An 18,384-nucleotide genomic window follows, 5' to 3' on the forward strand; every position below is an offset into this window, starting at 1 on the left:
GCGGCGCTGATGACCGGCCCTAAGGCCCACTCCCACCGCGGGAGACGACAGGGCTCCCTCCCCAGCCGTTGGGCGGTCGCCTCCCTGCTGCCGCCGGGCGAGCAGGGGGCGGGCAGCACCAGAGGAGCCCGATGATGGGCGGAGGGGGTCACCGGTAGCCCAAGGCCGTCGGTAGCCCAAGGCCGCCACCCGCCCCGCGCATGCGCGGCCGCCCGACCGGTGGGGCGGACACGTGACCGGGGCGGGGCCGGGCGCGCGGCGCTGCGTCTGTGAGGGCCCGGGCGAGCGGCGCAGAGGGGAGGGGGAGGATCCATCATGGCGTCCATGCAGGTGAGGAGCCTGCGGCGGAGCCGGGTCAGCGCCGGGGCGCGGAGGCGGGGGCCCGTGAGCGGCGGCAGCGGTGTCCCGGAGCCGGGAGGAGCCCGTTCTCCCGGGGTGTGTGCGTGGCGGTGCTCTGGAGAGCGGTGCGGGTGGAGCAGCCGTTGGGGCAGCGGTTGAGGGCGATCGGTTGCGCGGCGGCTCCGGCGCAGCCGCGAGGGTTAGGGGCGACGGGCGGCCGCTCGGCGCGGCCGGGGAGGGCAGGGGGGAGGCAGGGTAGGGCCGGGATGGAGCTGAGACCCTGAGGGGCGAGGCCGGGCCCCGGCTGCGGCGGGGAGGGGAGGAGGGAGCCGCGAGTGAGGGCGGGAGGGGCAGGATGGCGGGCGGAGGAGGCGGCGGGAGGCGCCGGGTGTCGGGGGGGGGCGAGTTGCCTTAGGGATAGGTTTGGCAGCGATGTCCCCTCTCCTCGGGAAGGGCGAAGGGATCCCTCTACGCCTCGGCAGGGTTTGAGGGGGCCACGGCTTCGCTGGCCGCCGTGGGAGGTGACGGGGTCGTCCCCCTCTGCCGGCGGTGTGGCCGCAGCCTAGCGTGGGGGGGGGGGGGGTAGTGTGCGTGTCAGGGAGACCGCCTTGGTGACACCGTGAGGACGGTGCCGAAGGATGTGACCAACAATCCTATTTTCCCGGGCGTTTCTGGCACTGTAATTCTCCTACACGGGGATTCTGGGACAGACAAGTTTTGTCCCAAGCCGTGTGCCCCTGTTGCCCGTGGAGTCCTTTTTCTCTCCGTAAAATGAGATTGTAGTGTGGTGTCAGCCCTTTGGACAGATAATGTCTGGTTTTACTTGGTTGGATGGGGTTCCTGTAGGTGAAAACATGAAACATCCTGCTGCTTGACAGGTATTTCCAGCTGAATTATTTATTCATACCTTCTCCGAAGGAGTTCTTAAATAGAGGCTGCAGAAATTGCTCTGGAAGAATGGATCACTTTCACTGTGTGTTGCTTTGAGTGGGTGGTGATTTATTATGACTGGGGCAGGAGAAGAGATCGCTGGGTTTTGTGACAGTGGCCCCTGTCTTTTCTTATTTCACCTGTAACTGCTCTGCTTTTTTTCTGAATTTTTACAGTTTTCCGTTTTTTTTTTTAGATCTGGATGATCTAGTACTTCTGTTTTCTTTCTCAAACTGCTGCTTTCTCTTTGTTTTTTTCATTTTGGTGCTGTATAGCTTATAATTTTTGTCACTAGTAATGGAACAGCTGAGAGAAAGTGTACAAACAGAATGAAATTAGTTGAATTGTCCTGATAGCCTGGATTTACCATAGCTAAAAAGAGTTAAAATGTCAAAGCATGGAACTTCATGGGGTAAAAATTCTGTTTATGAAGTTTAAAAGCATCAAAAAACCCCATGGTGTGTCTTTCTGAGTTACCGAAATGAAATGGGATCAAGAACTTGAACGTACTGTACAGAATGTTCTGCATTTAGCAGTCGTTTAGACAGATAGCCTGATCTGCCTTCGTTTTATCAGCTCTGTCTGGCAAATACGTTTTTGTAATGCTGTTCTTTTCATGCTTGTGGAAGTCTGAACATTACTGCAAAAGAGAGGCAATAATTTATTAAGCAGTATCTCTTATAAAACTGTGACAACTATAGGGAAATAACAGTTGTGAAACCTGAAGGAGGCACTCTGTGGGACTCTGTAAACCTGTGCTGTGTTGCTGTCTCCGGCCTAGTAAATGACCTTCTACAGTTTGCCTCACCCTCATTCCTGTTGCTCCCTGTGTAAAGGGATAATGTTTACAAATTAAATTAGGTTGTTTAGGATACATGAATGACAAATGTTGCCTGAAAGTAAAATAAGTTATGTGTGGAGGTAGTACTCACTTCCTGAAAATACAGATATGGTAAGTCTGATGTTGTAATTGCTTTAATTTTAGAAATACTGGCTGTAAGATTACAGTTCGTTGTTGTTTTTTTTTTTTGTTTTTTTTTTTCCAGGTAGTGTTCTGTTGTCTTTTGATGAAAGAGTCAAGGAAACTTAGGGAGTATTTTGTCTTTATGTTGCTAGTTATATAATGTTCTGAGGACTTTTTTCTGAGTTTAGTAAATCAGTAATTTAGTAATGTAGTTTAACAAATTGGAAACAGAATTGGTTGGGATTTATTTTTTTTAAATAAATAGGAAGCATAAATGAAAAATTAGTAAGTGAACTGTAAAATTAGTAAGTTTCTCAATAGTAGACACCTTCCCAGGTGAGCAAGACTTCAGGGCTCTGAATTCTTCTATTAACATTTAAATCTTCAACACAAAAAACATTTTACAAATGTTTTTCTGTGTAGATGTTTTTTAATGGTAGTTTCGTGTAATGCTTTTCTTCTAGAAAATGTTGACAAGATCCTGTTTTGTTTTCTAACCGCAGTGTTGTCCACAGTGGTGGCTAATTTGGCACTGTTAGATTGCTTTAAATCTGTTTTGCATAACTTTAGGCAAATGATAATTTTTTCTTAAAAAACAAACAAACAAAACCCCAAAACAAATCTTGAAGAAAAAAAAAGGCATTTTTTTCAAGATTTTTCCCAGAAAAAGCCCAAGCTTATGCAACTTTTCCAGGGAAAAAAACCAGAAATATTCTGAAAAGTTTTAAGTAGTGAAGAACAAGTGAATTGAATGGATTTGCTTTAGAAAATTCAGTATAGCATCTTTAGTAAGCTGAAGTCTTAAAGCTACAGATAGCATAAAAATGTGGTAAATACTGAAGAAATAATAAGCAATAAACAGTAGTTCTCAGAATAGCTGGAAACATAGAACTTGCATTAAGAATAGAAGATCGGGTAAAAAATAGAACCAAGGAACTTCAGTTGAAAATGTATGGAAAATATATAATTGCTATACAAAGTGTTAGATAATTAAGGCCTTTCCCTCAAGTCACAGATAACAAGTATTTGCGTCTTAAACTCGGAAGATTGACTTTATCCATAATGCTGACACTTTACTACCGTTTCACCTTTTCCCTCTTTTCACTTTTAATACCAGATTACTTCAAACCCTGAATTATGACTGGACATATTTAAACAGTTTTGACAAACACAGCTGTGGGAACAGGTTTAGTTTTGCATTTTATCACCAAAATAACCTCTGGTTTTTCCTTCAAAGTTAGACACATGAGATTTGTACAAGTAGATATTTAAATCTGATTAAATACAGAGCTAATGTAATTAATGACACAAACAGCTTTAGTAAAGAGTGTAGAATAATGTTCGCCTTCACTTTATGTTATCAGGATATTTTTTTTTTTGTCCTTGAAAACTGCCTATTGGTGGGCCACCAGCAAAACACATGCACACATCAAGTGCTGCTTGAAAAGTCATGTTACAGCAATAGAATTTTTTTTCCAAAATGTATGTCTAAACAGGCATTTAATAAAATAATTGTGCTAGATGGCAAAGCAGAATTCATGTTAGCTTGAGATCACCAGGAGCTTTTATTGCAAAACACAAGCCAGTAGCAATACAAAAGCTTCCCACAAGTTTCATGCCAGTGTTTTCAGCCAGTGGGGTAGGGGATGGGGAAAACGTATGCAAGCCACTGAAATCTCAAGAAAAATTGCATTGTAATTACATTATAAGAAAATATTATGCTCTGAATATGTCTGCTTTTGGTTAAACTTCCTTGGTTCTATTTCTTTACCTCCTCTACCTCTTATCTTTTCTAGTCTCAGTGGAAGTTCTGTGTTTCCAGCTGTTCTCAAAACAATTGCTTATTGCTTGATCTTTCTTCAATATTGGCAGCATTTTTATTTAATAACTTGGAAGTAATTTTCTCTTATTTGACAGCTTTGTCCAGGAAAAAGTTCTAAATATTTTTAATATATCTTCCAAAAAAACCCCAACAAACCCAACCTTAAGTGAGGAAAGCCGTCAGTCAACTGGAACTTCAGTGGTGATGCACATGTGTTCTGTACTGTTGAATGTCACAGTACAGGGTGCTATTTATGTTATTTCAATTAAAATATTTTAAAAAAATAAAAAGAAAATTAGTGTTTAATTATATAACTAGTTCTGGGATATAAACACAATTAAATTATTGGTAGCTAGTAACAAGTTGAACTGTTTAGTGGTGCCATTGGTGTAATACTGTTGAAGATGAAGATTTCAATAATTTTTAAAACTGAAAAATGCAAGTACCGTGATTGAGACCAGAATGAGTGGAGGCAAAAAGCGTTTCTCCTGTCCACTAAGATTCTTAGTCCTTTATGTAACCTTCAGTTATCAGTCTGTACTGATATGTGATGTATTAGTTTTGGAGTATAGCCATGCTACAGTAAAATAAGATACATGCAAAATTTGTAGTTATTTTACCAAGATGAGTTAGTTTAATCTTGTGTCTTTATTAATAAACTTTTCAAGTGAGTTGAATATCAAGTGAAGTTTAAAATTTATAGTCTTTAAGTCAGTGAAGATAAGTAAAACCAAAGTTATGGCTTTAGGCCCTAAGGAGTCTCATTTGCTTATTTTTCTATCTGCTTGTGTAAATAAAGTTTTGGGAAACACTTTCCTGTGCAGCAACTGCACAATTTTTGAGCTAGAACGGACGAATTCACTTCCGAAAAAGAAAGCAGTAGTAGACAAGTTTATTGAAACCAGTGTCTCTGAGCATTAATCAGCAGACCTTTCTTCTAAATAGACCAACTATGTAGCTAAAATGTAGAAAACCATGAATGCTTTGAAGCGGTCACACTGAACATTGATATTTCATGAATATGTGTATGATTTAAATCAGGAAAATAAGAGCAGGCAGGTATTTATTGTAAAGAATAGTTATTCCAGTTGATTGTAAATATTTTTTGCTCAGGGTTTGATAACGTCTTGTACTTGCTTTTAGGCCTAGCTATTCAAGCTTTTAGAGGAGGAAAAGAGAAAACAATAGATTTGCAAAAGCCAGGGAATGTTGTCTTGTTAAGCTGCTCCCTTGGAAAGCTCTGTGAGTTTGTAATTAATAAGCTAAAGCAGCTTAGTTCAAACAATTTGTGAAACTCAGTGATCAAGCACTTTCTTTAATTGTTTGCTCACATTCTACCCAGCTAAGACATTCAAGTTGAAGGATCTTCACTATATATCATACAGGTATAGGCTGTATTGGTGAATACTCCCAGAGATTATGTGATTAAATTACCCATGTTAATACAAAAGAGAGAAGGCATGACTTCTTTTGAATTTACCCATAGTTACGGCTGTGTTCAACAAATACAAATGTGTTTGGTGTACTGGTCATGTCTCTTACATAGCCTTGGTTTACAACCAAGAGATGAGCTTTCAAGCAGTTTTCAGGCTAAAGTTCCCACTGGGGCAGAGGGGAAGAGGACGATGAAGGTCTTTGACTCAGTACTTGAAGCCAAAAATTCTGTGCATCTTGCGTGGTTTTGAAGTTGGGGAGGACTGTGACAGAACTGTCAACTGTGGGTTGCGTTTTTGCCTTTTGAATGGAGGAAGAGACAACATTACACATTCATGTAAATCTGTTATAACTTCGTTTACTAAAATGAAATGAAAATAAAGTAAAAAGGTTAAACGTTTTAAAATAGGAAGAGCCAGTAAGCAGTGTTTTCTGATAGGACGAAGTTCAGGTAACCTGTCTTCTGCCTGCTTTTGATAGTTGAGGGCTTTCAAAAGGTATTCTGGAGTCTGTGCCAACCTTTGCTGTTTTTCTTTTTCTTTGGTTTTGTTTGTTTTTCCTCTGAGGTGACCTTAATCACTGGAATGAAAAACAGATACCAGTCTGGGGTGGCAGGGGCAGAAGGGAGGGAACCCCATCATTTGCCTTCCTGGGAACAGTATTACTGTACTAGAAAAAGGACCGAAGTTAACAGCGGTAGAACAGGAGTCGCAAGACACCTTATTTTTGGTAATTAATCATCTGGTTGAGAATACTATTCGTTCTTTCATATACAGTATTAAAAAATAACTGTTTCTCCTTGGGTTATTACGAATACAAAGTTGTTTGTGATCTTTTTTTATTCAACTTACTTAAAAATGTTGCTTGATCAGCCTCAAGAAAAAAATAATCCTGTGTATATGGCAATAAATGTTGATAATAGTTTACTGGAGTATAGTAAATATTGTCTGTAAGAGTCTGTTGGAATAAAATGCTTCACAAAATTTGATGCTACTTGTTCACATAGATTTATTTATTTCTTCTTGATTAGAAATTGGTGGCCGATAATGAGAAGGGAACTGAATGGATTGAGGTTTCCTAAATTATAAATTCTCTCCCTGTCATACTTGGGGATATGGATTCGATGAGTATTTAAATCTTGTTACAGTTTGCAGCTTCTAACATTTTGCCCTGTTTCTTTCTGAAAGGCTAACTGTCAGAATACAGCAGTTTTTCTTGGTTATCAACCTTTGGAATGGTTTTTAGAAGGATAAGAAATTCTCTGGTAGACATGTGGCTGCCCTCATTGTGCCAGCCCTTGCTATTATCTTAAATTAATTTCTTTAACTGAAGCTGTTCTAGTAATGCCAGACTTTTGTCCTTAAAAGATAAAATTATTTGTATTTGACTTTTTAGTACTATGTGAGGCTCGTGCTGGGCATTGTTACATTCAAAGACTCCATTTATAAAGCAGATGACTATCTGTCAGTTTCACTTTATTCTTCATTAGTGGATTTCACTTAATTTGCTTTAAAATGACAGGGTCATTGTAAAAAAATTTGATTATCTGGCAAAAAGCTTTTCAGACTGTACAGAGTGTTTGTAGTTGTTGTTTTGTCTTTAATTATACTATAGTTCTGATTTCAGCTTGATCTTGTCTCTTAGTGAGCTTAAATCAAGCATATTATTCCCTTTAGAAGAGGACTGTATTGCTTTAACCTTCCAGTCAAATATTTTAGAATATTTTGGGGCATGTGAAGGTAGCATTCTGTTGTCAAACTGAGAAATCAGCAATCCTTTCTCTCACCCCCTTAGTCTGTAATGTAATGAAATTTTTAAATGCTTAGAAGAATTAAAGATTAGTAGTGGAAACTTATTTGTAAGTAGTTTGTTAAAAGATTCATGCATTGCCTTTTGGTTCCTTTAAAAAAGGCAGAAATGTACAAAATGCCTGACATTCAGGACTTGAAGTATGGATTGATCTGGGAAAATAACATTAGAACTGGGTTGCCAGATGTTAACATGTTTTATTAGAAATGAGAAAGAGGAGACTAATCTGCTTCTGCATTCTCAGTACAGATTGAAAACCTGATATTCAGCCAAAAATAGATAAAACTGAAAAACAATTCTTCAAATTCAAATCCTGGTATTATTTTTCTATGGACAGAGTGTTTTGTGAAGCTGTTTTGTTATGTGTCCTGCTGAAGCTTTAATTGGGCACATCCAGACAATTATCTTTCTTTCCTCCTCTGGGCCTTGATTAAATCTTATTGTAAGAACTTTGATTAGGAGAAATTCACACAGGATTGTGATAATCAAGTATCTGTATGGCTTGTGAGTTGGGAGTCTGGGCCAAATGATTTCACCTGAATAATGGGATATACTCAGCAGGGGCTTTCTTGAATGATTGATTAGGAAACAAAGGAATTTTTTTTTCAACTTGTCGGAGCTGCCTCTTTGTCTTTTCTTAAGTAGCAAGATGGACTGTAGTAGGTAATTTTTTCTTAAAAAAAAAAAAAAAGTTCTTGTTTCTCTTCTGTTTAAGAGCTTTTGGTATTAAAGTTAGGTTTCTAATTGGAGAGTAACGTGAAATCAGTTCCCGTTCCAGCAATATTTACACTGTTAAAAATGTTTGGGGTTTTTTCTGTAGAGGTGTTTTGTTCAAAAAGCAGGACTATCTACCCAGTGTCTAGAACACTAGTAAGAAATGTGTGAATGAAAGAACCAAATACTGAAAATAGAGTTGTTACTGGTCTTACTCTCCCGGGCTAGTATGTTATACTGGCACACTAGTAACAGCTTTGCTTATGAAACAACATGCTGGTGTTGTAACAACAGTGTTGTTGCAGCCTGTTAACAACTCCTGTTCTGGTACAAGGTTACTGTTTGCCTACATTGAGTGAGGGAGTGCTTGGAAAAAAATCTGTCTTTTGCATGCAAAAACTTCAAAACAGAAAGGATGCTTTTTGTGAAACATTTTCTAACTTGAATGGGGAAGGAGGTGACAGCCTGTAGCTCTTAAGTGAAATGTAATTCTTTGCCAGGACTTCATCATAGGACTGACAGTGCTTTTGCGCTAGCAGAGTTTGCTGGGTACATTTAAGTCTTCGGGTGCGAAAGAGAATCATTAGTAGTTACTGAAGAAATATTGTTAAGTCTCCCCAGGATGCAGCAGCTTTACCAGAGTAAACTAAAGGAGTGGAGCCCCTGTGGGATTAATTTTTAACTTTGAACTATTTATGAGTTCATTTTTCTTCCTCTTTGATCTCCAAGCCAGATTAAGATTTGAGTTTACAGTGTCTAGGAAGGCTTGGCCTTGGAAGGCTACCCCTTTCTTACATCATCGCAACAAAAAAAAGAGAACTTGAGTGCATGGAAATAGGCTTCTAACAAAATTCAAGTGCAGATGTTTTGGACATCCATGCTTCCTGGTCTGTGAAGTTGCTGTTCCATTTTTCAGTTTCTACATATCCTCCTGATACTGCCGAACTGAGCACGGCTAGTAGTCTCTCTACCACTCCAGGTGAAAAGGCCGGCACATTCCAACTTAATTGCCTTTCACAGTTTGTGTTACTGGTAAAAGAAAGGTATGGTGATGGAACATTTCTTCCAGCAGAAATGAAAGGAAACTGTTTGCCCATTTTCCGCTTTTTGCTCTACTGGTAGAGAAAAATTGCTTTTCCCCCAGTTATGTTCTACCAAACTCTTAACTGCACTTAATATTTTCTGTTTTGTTCTGAATCTGCTTTTGGTTTAATGAGCTCAGCTTTTGTCTTTCTTCCTTTCTTTCTTTAAAAAAAAAAAAAAAAAGAAAAAAGGAAGGTTTCTAAAATAAACTTTCAAGTCTGTATTAAGGGTTGTTTATGGGTAAAGTATTTGACTAAGATACCTCATCATTTAGTTTACCCATTTAAGATATTGCGCATTTAGGACATTGCATATCTCATGCAGCATTTCTTGAAACACCAAAAAGTGGAATATTCAAGAATTGCAGAGATAAGGCTGTTGAATATACGCATTGATCATTTGTCAGTTTTATTTTTTTATCATTTACCTTTATAAAGTTTGTATTTTCAGCTCTGAGAATGTAATAAGGCCTGAGTGTTGGCATACAATCGAACTTCATTGGATTATGGCGTTAATGTTTTACTGCTAATCAACGGAGCCAGTGTAACAGTGTATGTATGCTTTGCCCACTCCAATTATGAAATATTATATGTGAACTGAAACAATATTCGTTGGCATATCTCAGCTATATGTACATAATTCGTACTTGGTAGTGATCTCTAATGGTGCCTTACTTCTTCACTGTGCGCGTTTTTGTTTGCATATAGCTTTATTAAGCTTTAACTCTCTAGGCTCCAGTTTTCCAAGGGAGGGGCAAAGCTGTTGTAAGAGTTCTGACAACGGGCTTAGAACTTGAAATAGACACCGGATATTGTGATACTCCTTTTTAAAGGCGTTGAGAGAGGTAATTTTCACATACCTACAAGAGCTAGATAAGTTTTCATGGCAGGGGAGGTAAATACTTTTGACTGCACTGTTGCTCTGTGGGGGTTTGTCGTTAAAGTCTGTCTACCTGTCTGTCCACGGGTATGATCCTTGTTTGTGGTAGAATCAGAAAAAACATCCCTGGTTTTGGGGAATGTGATGGTGATATTGTCATATATGCTTTAGGAATATAGGTTATTGCCTTTTGAGGTAGCTGACAGGGACACAGAGACCGGTGAAATAATTTTGTATCTGTTAGTAATCACTTACGTGATGATATATAACATCTAGCTCAATGGTGCACAGTAACCAAACTGTCTGATTCTGGGAGATCCATTCTGAAATACTCATGTTGCCAGCCTCCAAATCTCCTCCTGTCCTAAATTGCTACCCTCTCCCCCTTTACACATATTGCATCTTTTTATATGCTTCTGGCCTGCCTTCTGCTTCTTTATATAATTCACCAGGAACCAACACAAGTGAGAATTCAACTGTGGCATTTGAGATCTTACTGCACTGGTTCCAGAGTTGGCCAAGTAAGATGTGTGCCAATTTGGAGACAGAAGAGTATAAGTTGCTGGCTTCAGAGATATATTTAACTTGAACCACGACAGACAGTGAGTGCCATCTATCAAGATTGAAATGATACAGGTTGTTGTGAGCTGTCTGGGGAGCCAGCAGGAATTTTACTCCACTGACACCCAGTTAATTTTGTGTTCTTTGCTCCATGTGTTTTGAGAAGTCTTATGGGCTTGACACTTTAGAAAATCTGTGGAGGATAACTGAAGGGGTTGCATAAATCCAATTGACAGAATTAGCAACGGAATACGAGCCATTGCTATGTCAGTCATGTCTCAACTGCTTGAATAAACTTTCTTTTGGAACTGATGTTTGGATCAGCATTAAGCTGCGTTCTTTGATTTCATCCTTGAATCATTCTTTTCTGTAGAGGTAGGTCAATTAAGTAATCTTGGTTTCAAAGACTTCTACCTTTTTGAAAATGCTTGTGTAAACTACTGGTTATGTCACTACTCTTTGGCTTTTACACTTGATTATTCCTTTAGCTGAAGGACTGTGGTGTTATCCGGTCTTGGTTTCTCATCTTCCTACTCTGCTGTTCTGTTTCCCTCTAGGTAGTGAATGTTTTTGCCAATTTGATACTTTTTAGTTTTGGTTTTCTTGGAAGCTGTATTAAAAGAATGTTTAAGCATAAAATCCTCTCAAAAATAAGGAAAAGATCAAATTAAGATTGCCTGTGTATCCTTCATGTATTCCCCCCTTATGTAAATAACTCCATGATTGCAGTCTGTGTTGTCTTTTGCAGTCTCTTAATAGAAAGTAGATGAGCGGGAAGGGAGCTTCTATATGAAATATAAAAAAGGACTCCTGATAATTAAGAGTGTTGAAGGGCTTCAAGTTTCTAGAAGAAAATACTAATTTACAGTGGCAAGCTGTGTCAATATGGAAAAATATATGAAATCTAGGAAAAGTCAGGATGGCTTCATGAGGAGCTGTTTAGTGACTTGAAGATTGAAAAAGGCTTTGTGCAAAACAGAAAAGTGAAAATAAGTATTTACTGCTAGAGCTCAATATAAAAGAAAGGGACAAGCATGTAAGAGTGAAATCTATCCACGGTGCATTGTTTTAAACTAGCGGATTTGAAAAAACTCAAGAAAGGTTTTTCTAAATCACTAGAAAGATAGAGATGAGCCTGTGAATAGAAAAGGAAAGTAAAGAACAGTTGACACAGATACTTAAATTAAAAATGAGGCAGTAAGTCATGCCAAACAAAAAGGACATATTAAATACCTTTTAGGCATTGGGTATTACGACAGTCATTAGGATACAACTGTGTGTTTTAGGTTTGGGGTTTTTTGTTTCAAGTGTTTAAGCAACTGAATCTGAGTTCTTTGACGTTTATTTTGAGTTTCCAGATGATAAATACTATTTTTAATCCTCTACTATAATGTGAAAGTGTGGCTTCTGGAAATCACTGGAATGAATAGTCTCTGATACCTACAGGATATAAGATGATTAACCTGATAAAAAGTAGGCAAAATGTATTTCAGAAGAAGAATAGTATTGAACTAACATATCCTGCTCGTATTGTGTGGTAACTGTTGTGAAAGAGGAGCAGTAGCTGTATTCTGACTGTACAAGTATTTTTGACTTGCATTAGTGTGACATTTGAGTAAGCACACAAGAAAAATGTGGTATAAATCAGTGGATTCTTCCCCTCCCTAATTAACTGCAAAGACCACTTCTCAAGGGATCACAGTTGTAGTTTGGTTGTAGTAAAATCACTCTTGTTTGAACTGTGTGTCTGATTGAGAAGAGGGCATTTGGTTGTGTCAAGCTTGGTGCTGCGTGCTTTCTGAAAGCAGCTTGGATGATTGGGATATAAGCGTTCTTTCAGAATGCATATGTGACAAGTGGACAGGGTTTAAAATCAAAACCATGCAGTTTAGTACAGGAAGACGGAAAGTATTTAATAAGGGGAAGAGAGGGGGAAAGGGAGTCTAGTTTACAAATATGGATGAGTAGCAGTCTGACCAGTGCTTGTGTGGAAGAGAGATTCCAGGTTTTGAGTGCAGACAGAAAGTAAGTCAAAAGTATTGTGCTGCTACAATCATAAAACAAATCTCTGGGATATATTCACAGAAGTGTCATGATGACACATTCTTCTTTTATTTATATATATATATGTAAAAAAAAGTATATTTTTATGAATACATATATATATTAAAAAAACATATATAAGGAGACACCTGGCTACCAGCAAAAATTAAAGGCTTAGAAAATGAGACTTGGAGAAAGGGGAGTTGAAAGAATTATGTGTTTAGTTTAGTAAAGACTGGGGAAGGAGAGAAGTAAATTGAAATAAGTAAAAGAATTCTATTCTGTATCCATGAGGAGTAACAAGAAGTATTTTGACATAATTCATTCAGCTCACCTAGATCTCTTACTGTGAAGAAAGTTCTTCCAGTTATAAAAGCAAAAGATAGGATGATGTGGAAAATGTTAAAGGCTTTTAACTACAAGGATATTTTAAGAATCTTTGATCCATCCATCCTTATGTTAGGAATATGGAGAGGTGACTTCCTGAGGTATCTTCAAGTCCTAAGTTTATAAGATTCTACAATGAGGTAGTTAAAATTGTCTGAAAAGTGTTAATCCATTCTACATAGTCCAGTTATGTATGTTGCTGCTAATTCTAATAATTTTGTGCCAGAAAAACAGTTTTCTGTATTCATGCTTGTCAAATACAAGGAAGGCTTTTCTCTTTCTGAAACTGTTCCTTTTCAAATTCTTGATTTCAGAAACTTGCAATTGCAGCGTGCCTTTTGTGCGTAAAGTATGTGGGCTTGGTATGTGAGAGTTACATATTTTTTTTTTTTTTTTAAAAGTAGATAACTGGATTATCTTTGAAGCTAAGGGTGCATGTTTCTGGTTTTGTGCATGATATTACAGTAGCCTTTAGACTTAGTGTTACTCTAAGAAAATTAATGTTCTTTGTAACCTCTTTGGTCAGCTAGTACTATAATTGTTAAACACCAAAGAGGAATGAATTTCAAGTTGTTGCATTTAAACTTTAGATGTTTTCTGCATTACTATGGTAACCAGGAGCTCAATTTCCTAATTAAACTGTATGAATCTGGCCTTCAAGGGCTTCATTTAAGAGCTTATTTTTTTTAATTTTTTTTTCTAAACTAGATCTGCCTCCTGATAATCCAGTTTTGTGTATTAATGACACATAACATGAGACAAATTATTTGTAAGTTGCTTAAGGGAGAGAGTAAGAAAAAGTAGTCCTTCATAATATCTTTGGAGAGTATCTTCCAAATTTTCTGAATATCCTTAGCTGCATATTAGGCTGTGTGTGCAAGCGTGTAGCTAGCAGCTTAAGGAAAGTGATTCTTCCCCCCTCTCTCTGGCGCTTGAGACCACATCTGGAGTTACTCCCTAAAGGGAGTCCCAGTAGAAGAAGGACATGGATGTACTGGAGTAAGTCCAACAGATGGTCACCAAGATGGTTAGGGGCTGAACTATGTGACTTACAAGGAGAGGCTGACTGGATTTCTTGAGCCTTAAGAAGAGAAGGCAAAGGGAAGATCTTGCTGAAGTTTACAATGCTCTAATGGGAGGGTGATGGGGAAAATGGGGCCACAGTGGGAAGGCAAAGGGCAACAGACACAACTTGGTACATGAGATGTTCCCATAAGATATAAAAGAAATATTTTATACCATGAGGGTAGTTCCAACACTGGAATGAATTGACCAGAGAAGTTGATGAAAGGACAAGTTTCTAAATATTAGTTTGCCACTCTCTTAAAACAGTTTTTCAGTATTGAATGAATTCTGGTTAGTAGACCATTATGGCCTCTACAGTTTTGTTACAGTTGCTATAAATTGCTCTTGAGTGTCTTCTGGATAAGGTCTATAGGTAGCTATTTGTTAGTTTGTACAGAAATAATTGAGCTGATGCTTGATAGAGAAAAAAAAAATAATTTTTTTGGAAAATGTTTCCTGAAAGCCTATTAAAGATACCCAGCTGTATTTGTCAGATAAGGTATGACTAACTTCTGTGGCATGGTTAATGGAACAGTAGAGAGTTGTAGAATAGATAGTATATTTTATTATTCCAGTTGGGGAAAAAACCCAAATAAGGCTTGTATTCCCATAAATAATCACATCTTAAATGTGTATCAGTAAAAGTAATTCTGTTGTGTAAGAACTTTGCCTTGCTTCTATCTTTAGACTGTGCTGGCTAGAGTATTACTTATGAAAGCTTTAAAAGCTTCCTCCCCCCTTGCCCTGTGAGCTGTCTAACACTTTCAGAGTTTCCGTCATTATGGGGACTGGAGAAATCTAGGAATTTATTATAAAATGGTATTTTTGACCTTTAATTTCAAGGGAAGTTATTCAAGATGGTCAGTATAGCTGGAGAGAATAAAAATAAATCGGATTATGTGCCATCTCTCCTAGCAGTTGCTGGTCTTCTGTCCTGATCGCCTGCAATTCTGGGGTGATATCCTCTTCATTTGTAGTTGGCCTTTTGGTTTTTTTGTGTTTTTTTTTCCCAGCCTCACCCTGAAGTGGAGCAATATTGAGATACATGAAATCTGTCAGGGCATAGTCTGATGGAGAACACAGCTGATACTTCAGACAGGCACGGGGTTAGAGTGGTTACAGTGAGGCTGAAGGGAATAACGCCTTTTGCTGATACTTGGTGCTGTTTGGGACATTCCTCTGAATGAAGACCAAGTCCAGAAGAGCTGTGGGTTTCTTGACCTCTGCGTCCCCTCCCTACTTTTCCAGTGTGGAGCTGATTAATTTACTGTTAATCAGAATTGCACTGGAGTTTTCGATGCGTAATAGGTGATCATAGTCAAGTTTTCTTTGTGGATTCCCTTATTTCAAAGTTATAAATTTCCTTGCTAAAGCTTGTTTTCGTTCCATTTCATTACAACACTAGGAATGTTCTGAGTGACTTACATTATTGAGTTTCTTTGGCTTAATAGTCAGATAATATATCAGTTTTCTACTGAATGTGCTCTTTTCAGCTTTGTATGGGAATGACATAGATGATTTTTTTTTTTTATTGCTGTTCTCACTGAGAGCTGCAAATACAGGTAAACTGAACTTAGGTTGATACTTGTTTGAACTGGCTAACTTGGAAATTATAATTTCCTTTTTGTCTTTAAAAGTATGATTTTGTTTACCATGATACTTTTGACCCAAAGATTTTGTTTACCATGATACTTGTGACCCAAAGTGTGAATAGTAATATGTCCTGTCATTTCTCTGGGATGCGTTTTTGGATCGTAGTATGTTTTATGTTGCAACTGATGAGAAGCAATGTGGTGTCTGTATGTATTTGTGTTTAATGGATGGTTCCCCATGATAGTGTCAGCTAATGTTTAAGATCAGAGGAACTGAGAACTTCAGTGGTACACTGCTGATCAAGTACACATTTTCTATTTTTTTTTATTTTTTTTTTGCGCTTGAGTTACTGTTTTGTTAGGACAATCAATAAATATTATATGTGAGAACTGAAAAGCTGTGAAGCAGCTGGAGAGAATATTTTTTGCGTTGGTGAGATGGATAAAACAGCGACTGAGACAGTATTAAACTGAAAAGATAGTTGCTGGAGAAAAGAGCCAAAGGTCCAAAGTTCAAACGAGAGGAAATTTTAAGTGTTGATAAACTGGAATTTTTGGTAGGATACTGAACAAACAAAATTTCTTCTTCTCAAATTACTGTGATCAGATACTGATACCTTAATATGACTGGTTTTAATTTTAAAATGGATTTTAGGCTCCTTTTTATAAAGACAGAGTTATGTAGTTGGTCTACATGTATAAGTAAATGGCTCTACTGAATTATTTGCTGTTCTTATATACATTTGTTCTCTACTACTTTTCCCCTAATGTTTCCAGATCCCCTTTTTAAGGGAAAGAGTTTGAATTTTCCCCTATCATATAAAGTTCTTATCTCTGAACTTTTAAAATATTTTTATATATGATGATCTATATGACAAGGCGTACACAGGTTGACTCCATTGAGATTTATTTTATGGTAGTCTTGGAAAGTGCCAGAAAGAGAATTGACTTCAAAACATCTCTGCCACTCATATTAAGGATTTGTAAGATGGCTTTGGAACTTTGTTCTTTTGGAGTTTACTTCATAATAGTAGTGTTAAACACTGTTGGTATTTATAATCTGAAATTTTCTTAAACTGTGCAGAAAGCAAAAGATGAACACGAGGAATCTAATCTGTTTTTCACTGTTAGCAATATGTATATATAGCTTTCTTAGGAAAATGCTAGCATTGTTTTTTCAGTTTGTTTATATCTGTACATCGATTATAACAGCCTTTAAAATTCTTTTATGACATAACATTTCACTTCAAAACATACTTGTTTAATTGCTTGCGAATAAAAGACTTTTAAAGTGTGTATTTAGGCTCAAGGTAGGAACTTACAGAATAGAAGCCCAAAGCAAGTTTTCAGGGCTGCTTGATAGAGACAGTAAGTTATTTCAAAATGTAAATTGCAAATGTGCGATGGAGTTTGCTTTAGGAGTTGTGTGTCTGAATTTATCGTAGTCTTATTTCAAGGGTATTGGTGAGATACTGAATCACTTCTATGTTAACAAATGAACACTTTTTTTTTCCCCCTGTGGATTTTTTTAAGTTCTACTAAGCATCTGAAAGGGTTTTTTGAAAATTAGTAAGGAACAGATACAAATGTGTGATAAACATTTATTCCTCTTGAATGCTAGGTCAGGCTTAAATCTTATGTAAGGTCATTTCGACTAGTAGGATGATGGAGGTGGACTGGTAGGTGGTAAATATGAAAATTTTTGGCAGGAAAAAGGAGAGTAAGAAATGAGAAAGCCTTGAACTTTCTGTTATCTAGATGGCTTGGAAATGACAAAACATATTGCATAACTGTTTATATGGAGAAAATATACTCTGAAAGCAGTGCCAATGATAGCACTTCACAGAGGTTGCGTTTCCCTTTCTCCATAGATTGTAAGAAACAGTTCTAATAGTTGTTATAGTAGCAGCTGGTTGCGGTTACAGAATTATCCCTGTCAAAATAGGTAAGAATTACCTGAGAATTACACCTAAGGTGTAACGCTTTTCTAAATATTACAATTCTGTAGGTTCTAAGATGCAATTACTGGAAAGTTATAAAACTGTTTGTGTTCTGCAAGTCACATAGTCTTGTTTTAGTTTTGTGTTCTGTCTTCTGGGATGACTTAGAACAAGGCAAAGGCTTGCACAGGTGCCAGATAGAAGTGTTGTAAATTACTTAAGGGAGGAAGAGTTGTGCGGTTAAAATCTGGGAGAATTAATTGTAAGTCTGATGTTATCAGGGGAATATGAAATGTTCACAGCTAGGTGTAGAGCTCTGATTGACATTGTAATATGACAAAATCCTGGATGCTTCTGTGTATTTCGTAGCGCTACAGTTCTTCACTTAGCAGTGTTGCAAATGTAAGTGCCATTGCGTTTTACCAAAAAAGTAGATTTAAGGCCTATGACTTTTCAGTTTAATTTCTAGGAGAGGAGTCTTCCTTCTTCCTCACCTTTCAGTTTCACTTTATTTAATTTTTCAAATAAAACTCCTTTTACCTTTCAGTAATGAATGAGATGTACTTTAGTGTGCATGTTTATTGTCGAACGTTATTTAATATTTCAAATATTCTATACAATTTCTTTATAGAAACGATTACAAAAAGAACTATTGGCATTGCAAAATGATCCACCTCCAGGAATGACTCTAAATGAAAAGAGTGTACAAAATTCAATTACACAGTAAGTATACACTATTTTATTTTTGCTATCAAGCTGAAAAGTGTAAGTAATGAAAAATCCTCTGCATGCTACTTCCACCACTTATTCCAAGTAACGTTC

The 18,384-nt window shown here is 37.8% G+C and overlaps 1 protein-coding gene across 2 annotated transcripts in view; it reads left to right on the plus strand.

The window, feature by feature from the left end:
• Nucleotides 1–245: 245 nt before the first annotated feature.
• The window catches only part of UBE2W (ubiquitin conjugating enzyme E2 W), a 31,645-nt gene continuing 13,506 nt past the window's right edge, over nt 246–18,384 (plus strand). For both annotated transcript variants that reach the window (XR_008464673.1, XM_054189926.1), the window contains exons 1-2: nt 246–330; nt 18,194–18,285. Coding sequence is in view for 1 of the 2 variants with exons in the window: in XM_054189926.1 (XP_054045901.1) it covers nt 316–330; nt 18,194–18,285 (107 nt within the window). In the remaining variant the exon portion in view is untranslated. The remainder of the gene's footprint in view (nt 331–18,193; nt 18,286–18,384) is intronic.

The sequence above is a fragment of the Rissa tridactyla genome, chromosome 2 (genome assembly GCF_028500815.1).
Source record: "Rissa tridactyla isolate bRisTri1 chromosome 2, bRisTri1.patW.cur.20221130, whole genome shotgun sequence".
Taxonomy (NCBI): Eukaryota; Metazoa; Chordata; class Aves; order Charadriiformes; family Laridae; genus Rissa; species Rissa tridactyla.